The sequence below is a fragment of the Pteropus vampyrus genome, unplaced genomic scaffold, assembly GCF_000151845.1.
Source record: "Pteropus vampyrus isolate Shadow unplaced genomic scaffold, Pvam_2.0 Scaffold104, whole genome shotgun sequence".
In the NCBI taxonomy this organism is placed as follows: domain Eukaryota; kingdom Metazoa; phylum Chordata; class Mammalia; order Chiroptera; family Pteropodidae; genus Pteropus; species Pteropus vampyrus.
Window position 1 is genome coordinate 4,683,053 of NW_011888885.1, and position 16,340 is coordinate 4,699,392.

General features: G+C 34.1%; 1 protein-coding gene across 1 annotated transcript in view; it reads left to right on the plus strand.

The window, feature by feature from the left end:
• SPAG9 (sperm associated antigen 9) overlaps positions 1-16,340 on the plus strand; it is a 121,319-nt gene that overhangs the window by 78,525 nt on the left and 26,454 nt on the right. The window contains 9 exon segments of the mRNA XM_011365034.2: positions 1,529-1,650; positions 7,446-7,503; positions 8,386-8,538; positions 9,033-9,084; positions 11,069-11,199; positions 12,839-12,895; positions 13,972-14,145; positions 15,212-15,341; positions 16,143-16,237. Coding sequence (XP_011363336.1) covers positions 1,529-1,650; positions 7,446-7,503; positions 8,386-8,538; positions 9,033-9,084; positions 11,069-11,199; positions 12,839-12,895; positions 13,972-14,145; positions 15,212-15,341; positions 16,143-16,237 — 972 coding nt within the window.

Genomic DNA, 16,340 nt, shown 5'->3' on the forward strand with positions numbered 1-16,340 from the left:
ATCTCATCTATTTTTGTTCTAATTTCTGGATGATTTCTTCAGCTTTATCTTTTAACCCTCATTGACTTTTTTCCTAAAAGATTTTTGTTGTCAACATTTCTTCTGGAAAAAAATTTTTGTTTTGTTTTGTTTTTAAGTATCTGCTACTGCCTGTGTTGTCTTGTCTCCTTTTGCTCCAAGTACCTCTATCATATTTTGTTTTGGGTTCTTGTATAATAGAGGCCTTCTTTTAATGTCTTGTGCTCCGTGGCTGTTCTGCTCATACTTAAGTAAATGATGCTGATTCTCCATTTACCTGCCTATAATATTTAAACTTGGCTTTCATTGTTCAGGGAGCTCTGCTGGGAGGAGGGAGGTCTAACTCTTCTAGAGGGTTGGATCTAGGCCTCATACTGCTTCTTGTGTCATCTTTCATCCAGTATTTCTGTTTTATGTTCCCCCTTGCATGCTCCTCTCCTCAGATTGCTGGTTCCTTCAATTCCCAGGCCATTTAGGGGTTCTGGCAGCATACCGACTTCCTCTCTAAACTCCAGTGGCTTAGGTTTCAGCTTTCTTGACTGTTAAATCAGTTTCTACTCTTTGCCCATCTGTTTTCCATCTTACAGAATTTTGTTCACATTTTATCTGCTATAGTTTCTTTTTCAATTACCTATGTTCTTGTGAATGTATACCTCTTTAATTCCTTTACTATCATTTTAGTTGAGTTTCTGAATTATTGAGTGATAAATGACTATGTCGAGTTTAACATGTTTAACTGGAAATCCTGTGTAGACATTTTTTATTACTATAACATTAATATACTTTCCCATTTCCACAGCTCTGCAAAAATGGGATTATGTTATATATAGTGTTTTGCAACTTCCTTTTAAAAAGACACATTTATATAATAGGCTTCTTTAGTTTATAAAGCTCTATTTTAATGTTTCTAACTATAAAGTTAAAAATTTTAATACTGTATGTATGTATATTCATAACTTATTTCTTGTGCCCTGTTACTGATCTTGAATTGTTTTAGCTTTTTGCTACTATAAAAATGTGTCTGTAATCATCCTTTTATATACATAATTGCCTTCTTGTGACAGTGTTTTTGTAGGACATTTTCTTGACATCAAATTCTTGGCTCAGTGGGTATTTGCCTGTAAAATATTAGTAGATACTGTTAAGTTGCCTTTAAAAGAAAAATAGAACAACTATGCTAGTTCATTTCTAGACGACATAGAACATGGTAGTCAAGATCATGGATTCTGAAGCCTGACTGCCTGTGTTTGAATCCTGCCTCTTTCACTCATGGATGTGATGCCATCATGTTTGCTGGGATCTCACTGCACAAACATTCTCTGTTTTCTTCACCAGTTATCTCTGATTTAATGGGAATTACTTAGGAAACCTTTGAGAAATCTTTTAGAATTACATTTTGTATTAAGTGTAAATTATTGGTAAAAAAAATTCCTGTGTAATTTAGCCTGTTGTAACTGTTAAGATTTTGTAGTATTTGTTGATTTGGTTTTATTGTTTTTTTGTTGCATAGCACTCCCACCAAAGGCATAGAGAACAAAGCTTTTGACCGCAATACAGAATCTCTCTTTGAAGAATTGTCTTCAGCTGGCTCGGGCCTAATTGGAGATGTGGATGAAGGAGCAGATTTACTAGGTATGATAGCTTATCTGAAGAAGTATCATACTGTTTTAAAAATAGATTTTTCAGAATGGTTTAATTGAGAATTCCTTTTAGATGTCCCTACTTGCTTAGTGGTACGGAGTTATTGCACCTTTAAGTAAATAGGAATGTTTTCTTTGAGATCATAAAAATCTTAAATAAAAGCATCTTTGCATATGAATATGCCTAAAATCGAATTGCACTTAAATTTATATTTTGAATTTATAGAACACAATTTATTGAACTCTTGCTATATTTTGAGAACGGTATTACAGTCAAGGAATTTTTTGAGTTTTGACAAGTGTGTGTGTGTGTGTGTGTGTGTGTGTGTAGATGTATAGGTTGACGTTTAGTTCCTAGCTCAAATAGGTCATTAAATTCTGTTGACCTTAAATTAAATAGGAAATTATAACACTTGAGTTTTCTGAGATTTCACTCAGTATTCTGTTTCAGCTCTATGGGAAATTAATCATTTTAGAGTTGTATTGTGGAGGAACACCTGGTTTGAAAAAAAATACTGCATTTGGCTCTTTCTGGGCCTTAGTTTCTTTGTGTATAAAATGGAAGGGCTGGACTCTAGTTCAGGGGTTGAGCAAACTGCTGCTCATGGGCCAAATCCAGCTACCTCTTATGTGTGTGAATAAAGTTTTACTGGAACAAAGCTACACTCATTTGTTTACTTATTGTCTGTAGTTGCTTTTGTACTATAACAAGAGAGTTAAGTAATCTGCAGCAGAGATCATATGGTTTAAAAAGCTTAAAATATTCACCATTTGGCCATTTACAGAAAAAGTTTGCTCTAACTCCTGCTCTAGGTGATCTCTCTCTAAAGTTCCTTTCAACAATAATTACGTGATTCTGACTCATGTCAAGTAGCTTTGGAGTACCTTTCTTATAACTTAAGACCTTACAGAAATTGAAAACCTTATGATATTAAAAATCTATGCCTCTGTGTTGAATTTATTGATTACCAGTTATGTCCTTGACAATTTGAAATATTTTCTGAAGGAAACAGAAGTTCTGTCCAAACATCTCACAGTCTGTTGAGTAAGAGTTTGAAGTATAAAAATAAAATTATTTTGAGTTAGACATATAATCCCACTGTTAAAGTCTAAGGAAGAAATTTAATGAGTTTGCTTTTTTCAAGGAGGGCAAAAAGATTAATTTTTAAAGAATACTCCATTTTTACATTTAAATTTATACTTTGACTTTAGTTGACATTAAATTATGCATGAAAAGTTCCTTTTAAGATTTGATTGGTTTAAGAAACAGACTCCCTGGCAAAACTGATGGGCAGATGGAACTTTAAAATGTTTACATTTATATTCAAATTTATATACAGTAAAATGTACTCTTTTTGGTGAATTTTTTGGGTTTTGACAAATGCAGAGTTGTGTAACCACCACCAGAACCAATATACATCACCCAAAAAATTTTCTTCATGCTGCCCTTTGTATTAACCAGAATGAAGTATTTTTTAATATTGATTGTACACTCTGTTGCTTCATAATCTAATGTTAAAAAATATAATTTTTGAGGATGGTAGTCCAAACTTTCTTTTTTTAATAAAGAGTTAAGAAGCCTTACAGTACTTAGAAATAATTGTGGTCTTTTAAATAAAGTATTTTCCGAAAGCTTCCATATTTAAGTCAGAAAATTAAGCATAATAAATAGGTTGAAAGCAAAATCCTGATATTGTGGTTTCCTTTTCACTTAAACTATGTTTTCCCTCTTGTAGATATTGATATATTTATCTCTAGAATGTTTCAGATTAGAAGATTTAAAAATATTACTATACATGTAGCAAAATATGCCTTCATGAATACTTTTTGCTCAAAGATAGTAAATGTAATTTCCAAGTCACATATTTATTCTTGGCTTCTCTTCCATGCAATTCAGGAATAGCAATTGAGGTGCAATACTCACTAAATGGAGTATAGTTAAACTAAAAACATTGTTTCCCAAAGTTCTTCCATTGACCTTGGGTTGCTAAATAAGTGCATAGTATATTTCTATAACTCATTCATTTTTACTATTGTATTGCGAATCTAGCAATAAAGGATATAAAGGATATAATAATTGTTATACATGTACTCAGTACTTAGATTGCTTTTTCTGCCTCACAGTTTGTCTTTTATCTTGATTGGCGTCTCATCCCTTGACTTTATTTTCATTAATCCCTTTCTCCATTCACTTCAGTCACTTATTCCCCATGACCACATTCTAGAAGTCGGAAGTCATTCATTTATACACCTTTCTGTTGGGATTTTCTCTCTCTTGGTTATTTTCTACATTTTCTACTTCACCATCTTTACTACTTCCTGTTACCATTTAAACATGTTCATATCTTTACCATTTAAAAATAAAAATACTGCCCTCTTCTCACCCTCTATCTTCAGTAGCTACTCACGCTGTCACTCATTTTTCTCCCATTTCTAGTCATGCTTTTATGCAGCAACATCAATAAGGTTTATATTATGTGCTTGGTACTATCCTAGATGCTTGTGCTACATCAGTGAACAAAACAGACTTTTAAAAGCATGGCTACTTTAACTGGCAGGATTTCCACACTCCCACTTGCATCTTAGCCGACTGCAATGAGTGGGTATTCTCCCCCACACTTACCTTGCCTGAAACAACCTTGTTTACTATACCCAGCGGTTCCTTTTCAGTTATTTTACATGGCTTCTCAAGTAGCATTTGTTTTAAAACTGTTTTTTGCGGAGTGTCTGAGATATCAGACTTTCCTGCATTCTTTTCTGCCTCTGACTTTCTTTTCAGTCTTCTTAGCAGGCTCTTCTTCCTCTGCTCGTCTTTCAGATACCAGTGTTCCTATCCCAGGCTTACTTCTCTGTTTGGGAAATCTGGTTTGCTCTTGTTGTTCCTTGGCTGTCATGGCTAATTACTCCCAAAATTTTATCTCCAAGATCTTTTTCTAGAGCCCCAGACTATAACTTACAACCAGCTCATAGACACCTAAGATGATTTGTAGGGCTTATGCTTGATATGCTGAACACTCAGTTTATCATCATCTTTATTGTCTTGGCCCCCAGGCTGTTCTTATACCAACATACACTAACTCAATGAATAAACAACTTCGCCACCCATTCAGTCCTCTATCCCAGATCTCACCCTCTTCCCTCACAATCAATCACAAAGGATGGTTTGCTCCCTTTCTTTATCTTTATCTCTATCTCTTTCTTGCCTGTGCTTCAGTGGCACACCTTTCTCTGGAAATTCTGTCTTGATAGCCTAGTTAAAGCTTAGTTGTCCCTGAAATGTTTTCCAATAGCACTACATTTTATTTATTATGTCACTCTTCATACTTTACTATAATTTTTTATGTACCTGTCTCCCTGAACAGACTATAAGCTCAGTGTGGCCACAATAGCTATGTCTTTTGCTCACTGTTGAGTTTTTAGTTCATAGCTCAGCAAGTAAGTGAATAGATTCCTAATAGTCCTAAGTTTTGTTTTACCTGTGAGTCTGTGATTCTTCACCTTTTAGAGTTAAAACTCCTTTACTAGAGAATTTGTAAGAGAGCAATGTACTTTTGGAGAAATGATAGTGTAGAACTAGATGAAGTTGTGCATAGTTTTTCAAGAGATTAACAGATCATTCACAGGCCCATCTATGGACCTAGCTTGGGACTCAATGCTGAAATCCCAAAGAGATGTCTGTGATTTTAAAAACTGTCAGGCAGTTTTTTGCTTGTTTCCATAAATAGGTAGTTTCTAAATATATTAGACTCAAATTTATGCTTGGTTAAAGTCTCAAATACAAATAGAGCCACTTCAAGTTATGTTTTTCTTATAGTTATGAGTTAGCGATTATTGATATATTTCATAGTGAAAATTTTGGACAATTCTATTGATGATATATTAAATTTATATGCTAGATTATAAGAGAATTCTTCATTGGGAATGTGTAAACTTTAGAAACTATGTTTATAGGATATGATTCCTTTATAGTACATATTTCATTTTTTTGTGCTTATAATATTTACACTTTGTTATGTTTAGTTAATGATTTCTCCACATCTTTTCAATTTTATTGTCTTCCCTCTCCCATTTTTTGAAATAAATGAGCATAGCTCTTTCTAAAAACAATCTAATTGAGATTCTCATTCGTTTTTCTCTTGGGCTGCTTACCCAGGAGAGTATTCTGGTGTGTATGCTTTTAAATACTTTAAAATTACTGCTTTTTAAATGAGGTGTTCTTGGCTGCTGTTTTCATTTAGTGCTTTCTCATAATTTTTTTCTCCTCAACTGTTTTGTTTTGTTTTTTTTTTGCCCTGCATATATTTTCAGCTTTTAAGCTTATCTTCCTATATGCCTTAGAGTTTATAGCAACTATAGTCATTATACTTTTTAAAACCAATCTAAACCTTATTTCTTCTGACTGTAGCTTCATTGGGAAGTTAACATTAGTGTTTAAAGCAAAGATTCAACATATCTTGCCAAAATTCATTTTGGAATTGGAATATGGAAACTTTTTTAGTTTTTTTTATTATTATTATTTTCAGGTTTTGGACAATACATACATAGAAAATTAAATAAGCACTAGTTCTTAAATTTCATTCTTCCTTGATAGAAGTACCCTGATCTTTGAGACTATTTGAAATAATTATGATATAGAGAAAATATAAGTCCAAATATTACCTTTTTTAAAAATAAGGGAATAAGTTAACTCTTTCATCTTATGTAGTTTTCTTTAGAAATATTTTCTTCCTATTTAGCTGGATTATGAATACTACTTCCATTGTATGTGATTTTTTTCAACATTAGCTTAGGATAAGTAAGTAGTGGGTTTTTGGTTTTGTTTTGCTTTGCTTTTTTTTTTTTGATAACTTTTTGAGATATGTTCCTTAGTATGTTCTTTTATTTCTTCAGTTTCTTATGAGTAGCAAATTAATTTTCTTCTCCCTAAAGATCTTGTATCAGATGCTCTAGCTGCCTACCTTATAATACTCATTAAATTATTAAACACAATTATATGCAGTGACAACTGAACATCATCATTTCAGAAGTGGCACTTTGAAGGAAACTTTATATTGTTGATTTGGGGTTTTCAATCTAATTATATTTAACTTTATTATGCAGAAGCATTTTTTTAGGTATAACATCCTTATGAATAAAGAAAATCATTGTAATTTCTGTCCTTTTGCACATCGTTATGCATTAAATCATAGCATTGTGATTCCAGATGTTTTTCATGTCATGCATAAAACTTTATAGATTAATGATCTATTTTCACTCTGTTTCTTACATAAAACATTTCTTGTTCTTTGTTTTTGCTTTACATGGAATGCATGGGCTTTAAGACCATAATTTCTTTGGTAAGGTTTCATCTGCATTGGGGTTCCGTCTTCCTTTGGCCTTGTTTCTGCCTGTTCTCTATGAATTGGGCCTAATTTTTAGGCCAAAGCCAACAATACCAACTGTGATTTGGAAAAGATTTCTGATCCATATTAATGCTATCCTTTTTTCCTCTGCTACCTTTTAAACTATTTGGCAGAAAAGTCTGATTCTTTTGAAATATTATGTTAGAAAATCTAGACTAACGGTTATAAAGAATTGGCTAACAAAATCTTTAGCTTTGTTTTGTGATGGATAATTATAATTTTATAATCCACTCAAGTACACATATATCAAATGAAATTATAGACAAAATGAAAATTCTAAAGGACAGATAAAATTTACAAAATAAAATGTGCAATTATAGCTTATAAGTTCATATAATTTTTGATAAATTTATTTTCAAAGTTTTTATCCTTTTTCTTTTTCTAGGAATGGGCCGTGAAGTCGAGAATCTGATATTAGAAAATACACAACTGTTGGAAACCAAGTAAGTATATATAAAATTTTAACAAAGAACAAGAGACACTGAATTTTCTTCTTGTCCAAGTCCAATATTTCTTCAATTCAGCACAACACTAATGAAGTTTCATTACTCGATCTCATTCCCCTCCTTTGTGTGTACACATGTGTAAATAGGTCATGGGACCTAATTTTACTGATGTTTATGTTTAATTGCTCATTTGTTTGCAGAGATTTTCGTTTCCTTTCCACTCTACAAGTATCCATGCTTTTAATATTCTAGGTGTGTTTATGCGTTTTCTGGTCCCTCTCCAGGATGTTTGTGGGTTTTTTTTCCTCTTTTCCTGGGGCTTCTTTTATTTGTGCATAAGTGTTTTGACCTATACCTAGCTCACCTCTTCAGAGCTCTTCTCCATAGGTTCTCAGGTATAATTTATGGAGTCTTGGGCCCTCAAACACATTGGAGTCTTGTTTAGTGGGGCAGATTGACTCGCGCGGAAAAGCAGATTGGACCCCCTTGTTAATTTGCTGTGTCAGAGCAACTTTGGAACATCTGTGTGTGTGTGTATTCAAAATAGAATACAGTTGTAATGAGGTCCTATGCCAGTTATACCCCAAAAGAAGTAGATTTTAGATTTTTTTTTCAGGTTTTTTTCCAGTTTAGACTTTTTCCTTCATTAGTTATTAAAGATCAATTTAAAGATTAATATTACTTTACTGATTAGGTAATAGACCGTTGCTTTGTGTTTCTTTTTTCCTTTATCTACAAACAACATCAGGTAGAATATCTTTGAAGTATTCAATTATTCAGCTCTAAGATTGTGTAGTTACTTTCATCTACAAAAGAATAAGTTAAAAGATGGAAAGATTATTTATTTATAATGATGCCCTTGAAATATGTGTTTTTTAGAAATGCGTTGAATGTAGTGAAGAATGATTTGATAGCAAAAGTAGATGAACTGACCTGTGAGAAAGATGTGCTACAAGGGGAACTGGAGGCTGTAAAGCAAGCCAAACTGAAGCTGGAGGAAAAGAACAAAGAACTGGAGGAAGAGCTGAGGAAGTAAGTTTTCACTATGGTGTTCTAAACCACGCTGTCTTTGCGAGTATGCCACATAGGTTTATGGATATAATGCTGAGACTGATGCCTTCAGCCTTCTCAAGTCAGGAAGTGGCAAGAGCTGCCTGCCAAAGGGTAAAGTGCCCCGCTGATTGCTTCTGCTGTGAGCAGGCCCCTCCATTTTCTGAGTATTATCATTTTTTTTGTGCTTGTCACAATGTGAAAGAACTGTTCAAATATTGCTAATAAGGAATTTAGAAACATTCATTGTTTTCCTTCGCCCAGATTTCTTTAATACTTGTTTTTGTTTTTGTTTGTGTTTTTTTTGTTCCTGAGAACAGTACTATGATAACGTTCCCCTAAATGAAGGCAGCTTAATAAATTGTTTGGAAAAAGAAAAATAATCATTAAGTGGTGGTTAAAATTTTTGACCTATTCTTTTGTTCTTTGAAAAGATGAACTCAACTCACATTATGTTTTGTTTTTTCTCTCACTAGAGCTCGTGCAGAAGCCGAAGATGCAAGGCAAAAAGCAAAAGATGATGATGATGTAGGTTTATAATTTTGGACCTTTTTTCTTACCTTACCACATTTTTGGTATTTGGGGGAATCTTGATAATTAAGCTTTGGATAGAATAGTATAAAGATTAAAAAAAAACAAAACAAAACAGAAGACATGTCTTTGGTCCTGAATAAGATAGCTTATGTTGTATCCAGATGCAGAGCTTTGTAGCTGCATGTGGTGTGCTGATTTTTCCCCTGTGGCTCTGTGCTCGGACCCGTATGTGTGTGTGTTCAAGCTCAAGGACCAACTGGACATTTTGGAGTTTTTTGTTTTGCTTGAAATTTTGACCTAGAAATATGAAACTTTAGTAATAATTGGTTAATAGTATTAAACATAAAAAGCTGAAGTCTAGAACTTCAATGCTAGGCAACTAGCTCATATTGTTGTCAACATATTTAAATACAAAACAATAAATATGAGCTCTTGCCAATATTATTAGCATACTAGTTATTCTGTTGGTAGCTAGGTTATCATTCCTGTAACAGATGTTTGGTAGTCAAGCATCAGACTTGAGATATAGGGCTGTCCTGGACAGAATAATTAGTCGGTGCCCCTTCAACTTCTTAATTGTTTTTTAATATAATATTTGACACATACAAATGTATTTAACACAAGTAAGTTGTGAATAGTAACTTAACATTGTAATAAATTAACATTATAAACCCACCACCCAACCTAAGATCTAGAACATTTTCAAACATTGAAGCTACTGTGTGTTCTTCCCTCCCAGAGGAAACTACTGTTCTGTATTTAGCATTTTCTCACCTTAAAAAAATTTTCTTCATGTTTGTGTTTGTATAAAGTATGTTTTAATTTTCATTGTTTTTGCATTTTATACTGTATTTAGTCTTGGAGACTTGCTTCTTTTACTTATTATTATGTTTTTGATATTCACCTGTGTTTTAGTATAGTGCTATAGTTCATTCATTTCACTGCTTTATAATATCTCATATGAATATACTGCGATTTATGTATCTGTTTTACAATTAATGAATATTTAAGCTGTTCTTAGCTTTTTACTACCACAAACTATGGTAGCTCTCGATATGAACATTATAGCACAAGTCTCCTGGTTTTTCCAGGGTATATACCTAGTAGAGGGATTGCTGTATTGCGAGTCCTTTAATCATTCGTCATCCTTTGGCTTTTTTTTAAAGGAGAAGCCAAGTTCTGTGGTAAGGATAGAGGAGGAGATTGCTGAGGTCTAAGCTCGGTCTCTTTCTTTACTGTTCCAAACCTTTCAGCTTTGATCCAAAAGGTGCATATTCCACTCAGCAAAACAAAAGCTTTACAATTAATCCAGCCTTTCTCCGGAAGAGCCTTTAGAAATCAGCAGTAAAAGGAAGTTGATTTGAGCATACCCCTTTGTGGTCTTCCCATACTCAACATCCCTTATTCTCCCTAAGAAGAAGTCTAGTTAATGTGGTTGTCTCCATCTCGTATTTCTGTTGGTGTTTTAGTGACTCTTATAGTTGAGTACCTTGATACCTAGCCAGTAAGTTAATTAATGTTTTATACTGGCCTTGGGTGCATATGGATTGGTAGTTTGAGATAAATGAAGCCCTTTTGGAACTAACTTGTAATTTCTGAATGACTAGCATTTGTTATAGAACATGAATTTAAAATAATGTTGGTAGAGCAACTTTTCCAGGTGAGCATATTAAATCTCTATATAGATAACAGTTAACTTTTTTGGTTTTAGGTCAAAGTTTGCGCTACTCTGTATTTCATTTATGTTCAAATATCTGTATTTATATTCAGAAATTAAATTATCTACTTCTTTTCAGTCATAAGTAATTATGTAAATCTCTTTATTGATTTTATTTTTATAAGACTTTTTTTCTTTAAGTGATCCATCCCATAAGAAATTAAGGAATGTTTAAAAGCTAAAAGATTCCGCTCAAGTCTGAGATAACACCAAAACAGACATAGGCTCCTGGAGTGATCTGTCGTCTTCTTTTCATTATAGAGTGATATTCCCACAGCCCAGAGGAAGCGGTTTACTAGAGTAGAAATGGCCCGTGTTCTAATGGAGAGAAACCAGTATAAAGAGAGATTGATGGAGCTTCAGGAAGCTGTTCGATGGACGGAGATGATTCGGTTTGTATGAGAAATACGTCTGGTGTTTTTTCTAGTATTGTTTCCTAGTTTTGAATTTCTTCATTCGGAATTAGAGTCCTGCTTTGGAAGTGCAAGCCCCTTGCTGTGTTTACTAGGAGAGACTTTCTAAAATAACACTTGGAATTAGTAACAGAATGTGATCTAAGTGGGTGCCTGTAGGGTAGGTAAGGGCTCTTGGATAATGTTCCCAAAACCTCTAAAATACAATTGTTATTACTGAGGGATGATGGTCATTTTTCAAAAGAACATAGAAATTGACACTACTTTTGCAATAATGTCAGGAAAAGCTAAGACTTTCATATACCACATAGGAAACAATCATTTTTACTCAGTGTCTTGTAAAATACTCATGCTGAATTCTCCCACCTCCATCTGACTGTTCATGCAAAATGCCACTTCCATCGAGATCTTTGTCAGATCTTAAATCTCACTTCTAATGCTGCCGTCTAACAGTCCTGTTCTCAGTAACGGTATTCCTTTAATTTAGGAAGAGCTCATGAAAAGTTTGTAAATTAGTTACCCCCTAATTTGCCCATATTTTTGATTGCGGATTGTCACATTAGATTTACCAACACTGACACATTGTTTTAAAGTTGATGAACATATTTTCTAACCTCCAACTTTTACTTTCTTATGATTACATCATTTATTTTTTCACATAATTTATTTACCAGTTTATATACCCTCAACCAATGTCATACTAGAATCTTTTGTATAGAATATTTACAATTTGCTAAAATTGTAATTGCTTATAGCTATCAGGGTGGAAGGAGATCAGTATTCTAATCTTTATTGATTGGATAAAGAAACCAATGTCATAAGAAATGTGTTCTTAACACTAGCATTTATTTGGCTATTAAATAAATAATGAAAAAATATTTTAAAAACTGAGGCATATAGGCAGGTTCCACTTTTCATTGCTATTTTTAATTCTAGCAGCCAAATGGTAGTCAGCAGGTGAAAAGAAAGGTAGCTTACTTTTAACTTTTCCACCGAATTAAAAGATGTTTTAAATTTAGTCTTAAAAAATGAAAAGTCGGCTCTCATAGTGATGGCAGAATCCTTACCACCATATTAAATCAGTTTGGAATGCCTTATTTTCTAAAATTTTGTTGAATTACCTGTCAATTTAGTTTATCCCCTTCCATGGTCATCTTTTCAGTGATGGAAAAGTTTTAGTCCTGTGAAAAATGACCCATCCGAACAATAAAGTTACAAGCCACTTTGTGAGAGCTGGGAATGTAAGGTGATAGAGACCATTATGTAAAAATAGGGATTTACAAGGCAATATTTTGATAAAAGGGAGAGTTGGAGGATCTCTCTTCAATAAAAAATTTTAAATATTAACATTCAGGCATGTTGGCTGTCTGTCCAGCACAGGTAACAATTTTGTCTCTATCAGTAGAGTGAGCTCTTTGGAGAAGGGATGGCACTTTATTTTAGTTGTAGCCTTAGCAGGCTGACTGACACATGGTAGATCAAAGTAACTACTTGCTGAATTTAATTGTTGACTCTCCTCTGTGTATATATCTCGTGAACTTTGGTCCTTGGCTCTTCAGATAGAAAGCTAGAAAACCTCACCGATAACACGTTTTTTCTCTTTTCTTTTTTAATGTAGAGCATCAAGAGAAAATCCAGCCATGCAGGAAAAAAAAAGGTCAAGCATTTGGCAGTTGTAAGTATCTAAAAACACATAAAGACATTAGCACTTTGAGATAAGATTACAGTCAAAATTTATATTCAAGAATGATTTGGTGTCCCCTCCCTTCCTCAGTCCCTCCCTCCCTTCCTTCCTCCCTTTCTTTAATTTGGTGGATATAGCTAAACTGAAGTTTTTCTTTTTGATATGTAGTGTGCCAGCTCGGTAAGGCTGTTCTTGAGGACAAAAATCATGCTGTCGTAAGCCGCATCGTTTTGGTTATGCGTTTGGCGGAATCCTCTGCTAAATTAAATAAAATAATGGAGAATTATTCATAGAGATGATAATTACCTGGATCCCCATTAAATAAGTTACTGATCCATTGGTTGTATGATTGTAAGGAACTTTATAAAGCAAGGATTACAAATTTAGTGTTTGTGGGGTTTGAGTAGTGTGTCTGTCTGTTTGGGCTTTAATTATATTCATGCCAGAAGTACTGTGCATATACTGTGCTTAATGCTTACCCCTTTTGGTGAATCTGCTTTTTAGTAGAAATGTTGCCATTTTTTTTTGAGTGGATGTGAAAATAATTATTTAAATTGAGCCTAATAAAATGTATAGGTTGTGTGGTAAAATGGTAATATGTGTTCTAGTGCTTTATTATGACTGTTTTTAGAATTGGCGTACTAGGCTCCTGCCAAACCATGCAGCCATAACGTTGCTGCTTAACCATCGCTCTTACATTGCACCAAGTAGGAGCTGCCTAAAGAAACCATCTTACTTTATGTCTTCATTATGAGAAGTTCCCTGTACTTAAGAGCCTCTTCCTTTTGTTATGGGAATTACTAATTAAAGAACAGAGATCTGCAAGCATAAGCAATAGTTTCTCTTTCCTGAATGACTACGTTTGGCTGTGAGTTATTGCTAAGATTGCACTGTGTGACTACAAAAAAAATCTTTTTGCCAGTTTCTAACTCGTTGCCATGTAAGAAAAAGCACTCCAGAATTTGTGGGAATTTATGGATTGTCTTCACAGTGCATGTAATAAGCTCTCTCTCTCTGCTTCTTTCTTTCTCTCTCACTCAGTTGCTAACTTTTTTACCTCTTTTTAGTTTCAGCCGACTTTTTAGCTCCTCAAGTAATACTACTAAGAAGCCTGAACCACCTGTTAATCTGAAGTATAATGCACCCACCTCTCATGTTACTCCTTCTGTCAAGAAAAGAAGCAGCACCTTATCTCAGCTCCCTGGGGATAAGTCCAAAGCTTTTGATTTCCTTAGCGAAGAGTAAGTATTTTCCAGACTAGTGATTTTGCCCTAAATAAGTTAACAGTTCAGAATATTCTTGCAGCTTATCAGATCAGCTATAAGAGTTCAGATAAATCTATAAATAAACTATTTCTGTAACTTGGCTACCCTTAATTACTTGTAGTCAACACCTTTTATGAAAATTGCATTTCACAGTCTTCATAAAGAGAAGGAATTTTTTTAATGTCTTTTTTTGCTGGTATTACAACATTGATAAATATTAATCAAAATGTTAAAGGCCTATGTAAGCCTCTATCCTAAATGTTTGAACACTTCCTTTGGTGCCAGAAGGACTTGGTTTTCCATCCTGATTCTGTTTCTCATTAGGTACACGAATCCAGGCAAGTTAACCTCTCAGAGCCCCATTTCCTCTGCCTAAGGAATGAGTATGATAACCTATCTCGGAGTGTTAGGATTAAATTTTACAATGTCTGTAAAGTGTCTGACACAGAGATAGATTTGTTAACTATGAGATACATAGCAAGTCAGCTCAGAAATATTTAAATGGCCCAGAGAAAGACAAATTATTTTCAAAATCATTTTCATAGTATTTCACTCCACAGCTCTAAAGCTTACCAAGTCAGTTTACATTTTTTGTTTTCTGAAATAATTTAGTGAAATCCAAAAGTTAACCTGTATTATCTTCCTAAGAAGACATTGATTTATTCATCTTACGTCACTTCTAGCACATTCCTTGGCATTAGAAAAATTTCAGTAAATATTTGTTAAATGAACAAAAAAGAAAGGAGGAGCCAAAAATATTTAAGAATTTTTCCTTTTTATATGGCCAAAATCTGAAACCTGATAGAAATTTGATGGCTGGTGATTCAACATAATAATATAACAGGCCGTTTGTTAAAGTTACCTATATTCTCTGTAAAACAACAATATCAGTTTTAATATAACACTTTTAAATGAGGAATTTTAGTCTGAGATAAACTAATCTGAAATCATGTAATTTTTTTGGTGGTTATTTTTGCTGTTTTAGCGGGAGAGGTGTTGTTATAGTCACTTAATTAAAAAAGGACATTTCTTCTCCTTTTAGAACTGAAGCTAGTTTAGCCTCACGCAGAGAACAAAAAAGAGAACAGTATCGTCAGGTAAAGGCACACGTTCAGAAGGAAGATGGTAGAGTGCAGGCTTTTGGTTGGAGTCTGCCTCAAAAGTACAAACAGGTAACGTGTGAATGTGGTAAGGGAATTTAGTGAGAATTGCAGGGGGAGAGGAGGAGGCCTGGGCGTGAAGGAATCGAAATATATACCCCAAACCTGCTCATTTCAAGCTGTATGGACTTGGCACCCATTTAGAGAGAAGTGTGTTGAGGATAGTGGTTTTCAGGTTATTTTCCAGAGCCCTAGAACTCACAAGAAATGCCTCTGAGTTTGTAAGGAGGGAGAGGGGTCAATAGGAGGTAGCTGAATACATAGAACTTGAAGTGCCTAGCTGTTTTAATATTTGAAGATTTCATTTTTTACAAACAGCATCTATTGTTTAAAAGTTTTCAGAAGCCATTAGCATGGAACCTTTCTAGCTGTTGTCTTAAAACTCAGTTTAGGTCTTCAGGAACTTTACAAGTCTGCTCCATATTTCCTACTCCTAAAACACTCAGCTCATAATTCTCTCTCTCTCGCTCTCTCGCTCTCTCTCTGTCTCTCTGTCTCTGTCTCTCTGTCTCTCTCTCCTCCCTCTTCCTCTCCCTCTTCCTTCCTCCCTTCCTCCCTCCCTGCCTCTCTCCCCACCCTTTTCCCTCCCCCACACAGATGTGAATTAGCGTCTCCTGAGTTCCCATAGCAGCTTGTTTATTTTCTCTAATTTCCATTCGATTTTCTCATTTTTCAAATAAGAATGACAAAATGAACTTGATTTCAAAGAGTAAATATGTAACAACAGAGCTTGCCCATGTCTCCAGCGGTTCTGTAAGTTCACTTTTGATGAGGCTAAGCAATGTGTCTTTTTCTCCTCTCCCCAATTATTAGGTAACCAATGGCCAAGGGGAAAATAAGATGAAAAATTTACCTGTGCCTGTCTATCTCAGACCTCTTGATGAAAAAGACGCATCAATGAAGGTAAAGTAACTTTGAACTTAAAGGAGATACATCCTAAAATCTGGGTGGATTTTTTCTAAACCAAAAATGTTAAATTCTATTTTTGTGGATCAGATTATTATTTATTTT